Here is a 10,385-nt window from a genome sequence, read left to right as displayed (position 1 = left end):
AAGTCTTCGAATTTGGGTCGTAGCAACTCTTAGTTGTGGGTGAGATCAGCTAAGGGAATCAAGTACGCAGAAACCGGCCTGGTTCAAGAGGCATATGGAACGCGAATGTACCTTAATCATTGTGAGATTGGTTAGGGCTCAACTACATTCAAGTCCGAAGTTAATTGGTAGTAGGCTAGAGTTTGTAGCGGCTTAATACAATGTAGTGTTCAAATATGGACTAGCTCCCGGGGTTTTTCTGCATTTGCGGTTTCCTCGTTAACAAAATTTCTAGTGTCTGTGTTATTTCTTTTCCACATTATATTTTTATACAATTGAAATATCACAGGTTGTGCGTAGTTCAATCAATTAGATAATCCAACCTTTGGTTGTTGATATAAATTGATTGACACTTGAACATTGGTCTTTGGTACCGTTCAAGTTATTTCTCTTATTGATCCAGGTCACAGATTTCTATCTGTCGATTGTAGATTGATTTGAGAAATTGAGATATAACTCTTGCATATATTTTCCTTGATTGAGTCTAACTGTCTAGTTGATTCTCTTGAAAATATGTTGGAGTTAGTCCATACATACTGCCTAAACAAAATATTGGGTGTGGTTGTTAGACCCCCAGTTTTTCAATTATAAATGTAATAATTCCAAAATAGAATTACTTATACTTATTGCATATATTTAGAATCACCAACATTGAACTTGCTTCAAGTAGCGGAACTTCCACGACTGAATTCTTTGAACTTGTTTGGTATATCAATGTACATATTCTAAATATCCTAGTGATGAGACCCACAACCTCCTCAACACTCACCTGCGTTGATAGGCCTCACTTCCTGAACACATCTTCATCCTAGTGTTGAGACGCATAAACTCCTCGACACTTACTTGTGTTGACAGGCTTCACTGCCTCAACACATCTTCATCAGTATTGAGATGCACAACCTCCTCATCACTTACCCATGTTGCCAGGATTCACTGCCACAACACATCTTCATCCTCGTATTGAGACACACAAGCTCCACACTCACCAGTGTTGACAGCCTTTACTGCCTCAACACATCTTCATCCTAGTGTTGAGACACACAACCTCCTCAACACTCACCTATGTCGACAGACTTCACTTCTTAAACACATCTTCATCCTAGTGTTGAGACGCACAACCTCCTTAACACTCACCTATGTCGACAGGCTTCACAACCTCAACACATCTTCATCCTAGCGTTGAGACGCACAACCTCATCAACACTCACTTGTGTTGACAGGCTTCAATGCCTCAACACATATGCATCCTTCTGTTGAGACGCACAACCTCCTCTACACTAACTTGTGTTGACAGGCTTTATTGCCTCAACACATCTTCATCATTGTTGAGACGCACAACCTCCTCAAAACTCAACTGTGTTAACAGGATTCACTTCCTCAACGCATCTTCATCCTAGTGGTGAGACGCACAACCTCTTCAGCACTCACCTTGTTGACAGGCTTCACTGTCTCAATGCATCCTCATCCTAATATTGAGATGCACAACCTCCTCAACACTTACCTGTGTTGACAGTCTTGACTGCCCCAGCACATCTTTATCAGTTTTGAGACGCACAACCTCCTTAGCAGTCACATGTGTCGACATGCTTCACGGCCTCAACACATATTCATCCTTGTGTTGAGACACACAACAAACTCAATACTCACCTTTGTTGACATGCTTCACTTCCTCAACACATCTTTATCGTAGTGTGGGACACACAACCTCCTCTACACTCACTTGTGTTGACAGGCTTTATTGCCTCAACACATCTTCATCATTGTTGAGACTCAAAACCTTCTCAACACTCACCTGTGTTGACAAGATTCATTGCCTCAACACATCTTCATCTTAGTGTTGAGATGCAAAACCTCCTCAACACTCACTTGTGTTGATAGGCTTCACTGCCTCGACACATCTTTATCAGTGTTGAGATGCACAACCTCCTCAACACTCATATGTGTTGTCAGGCTTGACTTCCTCATAGTGTTGACGACTCAACTGCTTCAACACTCATTGTCAGGATCCATTTCCTCAACACACACCATACTATTGGAGACTCAACTACCTCAATACTCATCACATGTGTTGTCAGGCTTCATTGCCTTAACACATCATCCCAACGTTGAGACGCGTTATTTCCTCAACACTTGTCATGACACAATAGCCTCAACATTCACTTCCGTGTTCAGACGCATTGCTGCCCCGATAGTTATCCTGATGCATGCTCTTAACGATGTTTTTCTCGTCATTCTCTACCGATTATTGCTCCTTGGACGACTACTTGACATCACTACGCCGTAACTATCAAGGCAAGTCAACTACAAGGCCTCTGGTATAAATCTCAGGACTAAGTTGGCTCTTATTTATAAAATCACCATCTAGTGCTCACCATGCAACAATGTTACTGTTCCACGCTAAGCAGGGCAAAACAGTCATTTTGGATGAATTTTCATACCAGGGGTAAAATAGTAATTTTACATATCACAGGAAAAATGGTCATTTCGTATTCATCAAGTTTTGGACCGGGGAAAAAATAGTCATTTTACCAAAATTTGACCTAAAAGGGCATAACGGCCATTTTGGGATTTTTGCATAATATTTGATTGTCAAAATGGTTTAGTGATATGTTCACTAGCTGAACTCCTACAGCTTACCTGACATTTATGTTCTCCGTCAGCTGAATGACATAAATTGATTATTTTTGAAAAGACGAGGGTACCCAAATACACCACAATCTTTTTGTTTCAACCTATAAGTCCTCTACCGAAAGTGATTGTCTATGGACAGAGTCGAGATAATACAACTAATCGGTTCACACTTCGTGTGATTGTATATGGATACGAGATCGAGATAATACAACAACAAGATAACTTGTGTGATTGACTATGGATACAAGATCGAGACAATAAGACAACGAAGTATGTTACTTGAATAGGTTCGGACTTAATCAAACTCTATAGGAACACTATCAAGTATAAAGGAGTTATAGTAAAGTGCAATTTACTTTAAATTATATAACCAAATATAATTGCGGAAAACAAAAGTAAACTGCACACAAGATTTTGTTAATTAGGAAAATGCAAATACAGAAAAACCCCGAAACCTAGTCCAGAATTGAATACTCTCAAAATTGGTTATACAAAATCTAAACCAACTTCGTATAGTTGATACCAAGCAACTACCCCTAGTTCACTTAGTTTCCTCAGTATCCCTGCGCTTCTGACTTCGAAAGTCACGCACTGGTACAATTCCTTTGGATCGTATTCCAAACAACAAAGGAACAACGAATTTGTTTGGTAACAACTTTATTGATTTTTTTTAAAGATGAACATACTCAAATCATAAGCAAAGTCTCTTCCGTTAATCTAATAAAATCCTTTGCCTGGTTAGATCAATCTATCAAATAACTATAAAAGTAGTTAAGTTTAGATTCACAATCAATCAATATAGATCTCAAAGAGAAACTATAAAGTGATGCCAATGTCGTGCAACTAATCAATCGCATAAATTTGATTCTAATTGGATCCCAGCCGATCAAGGTTTATACACACAATAAGATATGAGAACCAATAATAAATCTTCTTTAATCTTCAAATAATCTGTACAATACCACTTGAATATCTTGTGATCAATCACACACAGAACGGAGTCTATTAACAATGGATTATTACATAATGTCTTTAGATCTACAAACAGTTCTAAAGATCTCGTCGATATTTCGATCTAGAGTGAATCTTACATCAAAAGAAAAGATTCTCAAGAATAAACAAACTAGGTGCAATCAAAGTTTCAACAACCGTTAGTTAATCAAATCAATCGAAAACTAATAACACTGCAATTATCTAGTTTCCCACCAACGATACTCGTAGAGCTTCTTGATCCCACAGAAGTCTTTAAACGAGCGGTCGTAAGAGATTTCACCTAATTAGGATACTTTTCTCTCCGAATAGACGGCTCCACCAGAAACAACAAGAATTGAAGTTTGCCTGTCTCTTAAGATAGTTTGCTAGAAATGCAAACTTAGGTATTTATAGACCAAGGATGTTTGGACATCAAGGAATTTCCAAAATCGAATATATTCTCAAGGTATGCAATGAATAGCAAGATTCGGTTTTCATAATTTCAATAAAAGCTTGTCCAATATTACCGAAATATCTCAATAGGAAATCTCCAATTAGTAAATGCACATTATTAATTTTTATTCTCTAGAGTTGTGCATTTAATTGCTGGTAATTAAAGCATATAAAACCAAAAACCTTAATTAAAAGATTCTCAATTTATTTCGACACAAGATCTCCTTGAGTACTAAGGAATATCTTTGAACAATAAATGGTAAGAGTTGTTGTACGTGTTCAAAGTATGTTGGCATCTTTTCTCTCTGTAAATCCTTATTTCATATTCACATGGATTTACATTCTTGGAGTCGGTCATACCACATGAACAAGTTTAGAATTGCTTTCCCTGTATTCCAAGGTAACTATGTGATTGATCAAATACCAAATCACATACATGGGTTCAATCGGTTCTACCAATCACTAGGATCGGTTATACCTCAATATGGAAATACTTGTGATCGGTCACACAAGTTACCAGGACCGGTTACACCAGTTACCAGGATCGTTTCCATATTCCCATGATATTGCTTGTGATCGGTCATACTAGTTACCAGGACCAGTTACCAATTACAAGGATAGATTACACAACACTCGTGATCGGTCAAAACCAGTTACACTACACCAAAAACCCAAATTTCCCACGTCATGTTCGTTGCTAATAATTTAAGCAACGCTTATGTAAGTTGCCCAATGGAGTCACAAATTTTTGGTAACTTTTATAATCGTTGCTTAAATTAACCACAGCAACGTATAATATGTTGCTTCATAGGTGCTTTAATTAGAGTTAAAGCAACGTATGCAATAATTTAACCAACATATATACGTTGCAAAATATTTTATTAGAATTAAAAAGAAAATTACAAAGTTTTCAGAATTCCAGTATTACAAATGATATTGAACCCTGACATGGTAAGACATCACTCGTCCCGAACATTTAAAGCCATTAACAAACCCACACTTTCTTAAACCGAAAAAGAACTATATCAACAAAATTTCTCTCAAAATTCAATCAAATCAACAAAATTTCTCTCAAAATTCTTAGAAAATTAGTTTAACTTGAACTCCAAATTACATAAAAATAAACCTGGGTAAATCAACGGTAAGACTTCTGAAACCTAGAACGAGCACCACGACCACCAAACTTCTTAGGTTCACAACATCTTGGATCAGCAACAAGTAGAGTACGATCATACCTGACAAGTATATCTTTGATCTCTTTCATTTTTTGTTCATCAACATACTTCCGGTAATAAGCGACTAAGGCTTTGGCAACACTCTGACGAATAGCATCAATCTGTGAAGTATGACCACCACCACGAACCCTAATTCTCATATCAACACCAGCAAATCTCTGACGACCTAATATGAGAATCGGCTCATAAGCTTTGAATCGAAGAATCTCTGGTTCAACCAACTCGACTGGACTTCCATTTATCTTGATTAAACCACGACCTTTCTTGCACTGAGTTACAGCTACTGCTGTCTTCTTACGCCTGAAACACTGGACTGACTCGGTTGGTGCTGTCATGGTAGCTTTTCCTTGGTACTATACCAGGGTCTCGGGCTGAGAAATCATCCAAAATCAAAGGTTAAAAGTAGCAGTATCACAATTACATATCTCAACTACTAAGAAACGAAATTACATGGGTTTAAACCATTTAATGCAAGAATTTATTCTAAATAACCATCACCAAGAGCAATAATATAATGAATGACAATGAAAAAAACTTAAGTGACTTCTGCAGCATCTACAAAATAATGATAACAAAGTGTCTCAAATGAAGTATGATAAGCGGGGACTAAGATACTCTACTCCTAAATCACTTCTGTACTTTCCGTATTCGTGTCGAAATTGGCACGGGATGGGTACATACGCAGACCTACTAACGATAAAATCTAAGAAAATTTAAAGAATCCCACAGAAGAATAAATAGAAATTCATGTACTTAAAAAAATAGCAAGAAGTTACACAAATAGCAAGAAGAATAGCTACCACCAGAATCGCATATCCCGCATTATTAAACGCACGGCGAATATGTCCGACAACAAGTGTGCAAAATAGAACATGAGGAATGATGGCAGGAGGGCTGGGTGGGAGTGTGTGGGGAGGATTGGAAAGAAAGTACAGAAAACTTACCTTATTCGTTTGTTCCCCATTAAGAAAAATTGAATGAACACCAAACCCTGTATCGACATCATAATAAAGAAGACTTGCCACCTAGCAGACAGGATAACCAAGTTTAAATATTCATGTGAAAAAGAAGAAAGCATAAGAGTAATTGGAAAATGATATAAGGAGGCATCATGTGGGACTCCAGTGTGAAAGGAAGATATGATTATTCATTAAACGGTGCAATAAAATCTAATTCCCTAAGGATGTAATAGTTACATGCTTTGACTACTTTTAGTCAAAGAAAACTCTGTAAAAGTTAGTTTCAATGTTGATATCAAGGTACCTTACATAATCCAAATTTATCCATTCACTTTGATTTGGCTGATGACTCTGACTTATAGATATACAGCTGATGGCACTTCCCCGTTAGTTAAGTTTAGAGACCTCAAATGGAAGTGAGTCAACAATCTAAATTATCGGAAGAAGTATATTGCACGTGAGTACACACATGTTCTTAATCAGAGTACTGGAAAATAGAGACAAGACAAGTTCTTAGTGTTAATACCTCAAAGAATATTGTCTCTGTCACTGTCTAGTAAAATAAGACGGTAACTAATGCAAGATAAGTTCCCATGACAACATCTGCTGCAAGCATCTCATTCAAATTCATGTTGTCTGGTTTTGGAGATGGCTTCACGCGGTATTGGATTTCATCCTACACAACGAAATTCCATTTTGAAACATAAGAAAATTGCGACATATAAAACTACAGTTACTAGGTTCTTGCTCCAAACTACAGTTACTAGGATAATCCACACATACACCATATCCGAGGAAAAAAAAGTCAATTTTCAGCAGTTCATGTTAATTTTCTCACTGGTTCTCAGTCGGGAAAACAAACTGGTTAACTTAGCATGAAATACTGATTTTCTGTGGTTAAGTGTCACGTACCATCATCTGCCATATAATTAGTGCAACAAGCACATTAAAGATTAAAAGCATCTTGTGGACTTATGTAACAAAAAGGATCCTCTATAGGCATCATTATAATCCCCTTCGCACCTCTCGCTATATGTTGTGCAGTCACTAACATGCCCAGGGGAGGCAACAACTTGAGCGTCACAGCCTTTACTGGGGCAATACTCCTTACCTAACTTGGTTTGCTAAGTTCAGCACTCGACTAAGAATCAACAATTTACACTAGCCGAATGCCCAGCAGGACCTATTCCACCCCTAACAAAAAACACAACATTTGTTAATTAGAATAAGGGTTCACAACTCAAGAGATTCTTTCAGATATATCTCCATACTTTATAACAGAAACCAACCCACTTGCAGCTCTGGAGGCATGTGGATAGTGAAAAGGGACTTATACACCATTAGCACAATTCCATAACAGGACGATCTCGAAGCACCATCATTCCCTTTTCCTACACTACTGAAACCAACAAAGCAAATCAACACGACTAACGCCTCAGTAACCACAGTACAAGCACAAGGACTGAATCTTTAGTCTGCTACACTAACCTGAATTCATTTCGCATACCACAATTACTAAAACGGTATTTGCTAATTCTGCTGCAATAAAGTCAAATAGGTCCTGCAATCACAATTACTTGATTTGAAGTTTAGATGGTAACCGTAGAAATCAAATAAAAATCAATAAGGACTGAACTCAAACTTACATATGAACAACCAACCAATTAAAGGCTGGGGGATCGACACCTAGGTCGTTCCCTTATTGATTCATCAAATCATAATCAATAAGGTGTGAAACTCCATCTCTTTCTGAATAACCAAAGGGTCATTCTTCTCACTTTCATTCTTTCTCAGAATCAATAACTTCATGGATCTGGGAAACCAAAAAATCCAGATTAACTCAGCACAAACCCCATAAATCTCATATATATGTGATTAAATTCAATTAAAAGAAACCAATACAACACCCAAACGTGAAAGGGCCATATAAATCTTAAACCTAAATGAGTTTGTCTCCTTATAAATACAAAAATTAAAACTAAACATATGTCAAGATATACAGAAATCAAACTCAAATTCATAAAAATTCAGAGAATACATATAGGGCTTCTGAAGGAGAAAATCATATATCTAGGTTTAAAACCAAATTTGGGTTACCGAAGATTGAAGTTTCCTTCTGAAATACGGGTTTTGATTTGTGAGAACCCATCTCATATATAAGATTGGATTCAACAGATCTCATGAATTGGGTTTGATTTCAGATAGGATTGGTTTTGATTTTGACGGATTGAGTTCGATTTCAAGAGATTTCAGTGATTTAGAAGAGAAGAAAAATGAAAAGGAGAAGGAGAAGAAAATGACATCAGGTGAGAGACTCGATTTAAATAAAGGTATAATGTATTTTACATTTAAGCCCCCAATCATATAAATAAAGTACTAGCGTGTCCTATTTTCTTTATATCCGACTGATATCTAAGATTCTATGCAACGAATTCTCATTTTAAGCAACGGATGAGTGTTTGCAACAGTAATATCCGTTGCACAACAGAAAATCAAAACGTTGCAAAAACCTGGATATGGTGTACTAGGATCGGTCACACCAATTACTAGGATCGATCATACCACACATGGTGATTACTTAGGATCAGTTTCACTAACTAATAAAAACCATTCATATCAAATCATAAGTCAGGCATTGTGATTAGTCATACCAAGATACATAACATAGTTACGATTGGTTGTACCATCTCACACATATTGGTCATCCAAAGATTTGTAATGAATAGCCGGGCCAATAAGCCTAATGATTTCCCTTTCGATTCATAGAACAAGTTCATGAATGTACTTCCTTTAAACAAATGTAAACCATTGTTTCCTAGGATAAAACCTTCACCATAACCCATTCACATAATCAAAACAATATATACAAGATTATGTCGATGTCATATCTACGAAGTTCAAAAGATAAGCGTTATACTTTGTAGTCTAATTCCCTAATATTATGATCATATTATTATGAACATGTCACATCACTAGATTATTATACAATATGTACAGTATATATAGCTTCGCAGTTATGTATTCAATATAACACGACTTGAAAGATATGTTAGGAATGAAACAGTTCAAGTCAATATTACTAACCTCAAGTGGAAGGATGATGTCGTCATTGTAGTTCGCTACTTATTCACATTCTTCAGGTCTTCGGGGTAATACTTGTATGTCTCAACATTCTTAAACTTTCTAGTCTAATGATAAACGCATTTATGTGTCTATTTTTTTTCTCAATTGTATGTATTGTTAGTGCTAGATTTTGTATTTATTATGGCTTTTTATGTCTTTGTAGGTGTTTTTGGAGAAGTACACTTTTGCGGAGAAATTGACTCGAAAAGTGGTCCCAAGAGAAAATTACTAAAGACACTCCAGAGAAGTGTTAAAGGCGTCCCAACAATGGATAAGGGGCACCTTATTTTGCTAAGGGGTAACCCAACTGTTATTTTCACCCTTCAGTGGTTAGGGGGGCTCCACCTTCTTCACGTTTTAAAGAGAAAAATGGCAGGAAGAACTTCTTTCAGCTGCGTAACTTGGTGGGTTGATGTTTATGAAGATTTGATCATATGTTTTGCTGGAATTGGACTTGGAGTGGACTGTTAAATCGAAACAGGCTTGCTAGCTAGTGGAATTTTGTTCGACGGAAAAGGGGCTTGTCACGTTGATTTCCTAAGACGGAGACCAAGATATTCGCGGGATTTCTTTTGTCTATATTTCGGTGAGTTTGGATAATTTAAGTATATACGGGACTTGACTTTACCGATTAGGAAACCCAGATACCGCATGAGAAGAACATGAGGAAGATTTTATATTTCTCGACAAAATAAAGATAAATTATTCTCGGGTTTTAATGGTGTGTATTTTTGGAAGTTACTCGAGTAAATAAGGAGAAGAATATCCCCTGTAAGATTTTATTCCATCACAGAGATGATTTGGAGAGTTTGGATAGACTAGAGAGGCGCGTGCAGAAAAGATTACAGAGATATTCTCGTAACTTTCCGTGGAGGATAAACCAAAATATTGTCGAGGTTTGGTTTCCCTGTGGTATATAAATATGAGGGTTCGAGCCTGAAAAGGGATTATCGGGATTTTGGGGACCAAGCAG

At 36.9% G+C, this 10,385-nt stretch overlaps 1 protein-coding gene across 3 annotated transcripts; it reads right to left on the bottom strand.

Moving 5' to 3' along the window:
* Positions 1-4,957: 4,957 nt before the first annotated feature.
* Positions 4,958-8,584, bottom strand: LOC113309166 (40S ribosomal protein S16-like). 3 transcript variants are annotated; one of them, XM_026557578.1, is made up of 9 exons: positions 8,387-8,584; positions 7,936-8,102; positions 7,778-7,850; positions 7,583-7,688; positions 7,202-7,483; positions 6,816-6,965; positions 6,594-6,718; positions 6,275-6,355; positions 4,958-5,701 (listed from the first exon to the last, which is right to left on the bottom strand). In XM_026557578.1, the coding sequence occupies exon 9, from the start codon at positions 5,663-5,665 to the stop codon at positions 5,231-5,233; it is 435 nt and encodes a 144-aa protein (XP_026413363.1). In that variant the 5' UTR covers positions 5,666-5,701; positions 6,275-6,355; positions 6,594-6,718; positions 6,816-6,965; positions 7,202-7,483; positions 7,583-7,688; positions 7,778-7,850; positions 7,936-8,102; positions 8,387-8,584; the 3' UTR covers positions 4,958-5,230. The 3 variants fall into 3 exon arrangements, with proteins under 3 accessions (XP_026413363.1, XP_026413364.1, XP_026413365.1); XM_026557579.1 differs by having other exon boundaries at positions 7,583-7,685; positions 7,936-8,584; XM_026557580.1 differs by lacking the exon at positions 6,594-6,718 and having other exon boundaries at positions 7,936-8,584.
* Between the last annotated feature and the right edge of the window lie 1,801 nt (positions 8,585-10,385).

The sequence above is a fragment of the Papaver somniferum genome, chromosome 9, assembly GCF_003573695.1.
Source record: "Papaver somniferum cultivar HN1 chromosome 9, ASM357369v1, whole genome shotgun sequence".
NCBI classification, from domain to species: Eukaryota; Viridiplantae; Streptophyta; class Magnoliopsida; order Ranunculales; family Papaveraceae; genus Papaver; species Papaver somniferum.
Note: the sequence above shows the minus strand (reverse complement) of the source record. Positions and strands in the feature narration are given on the sequence as shown.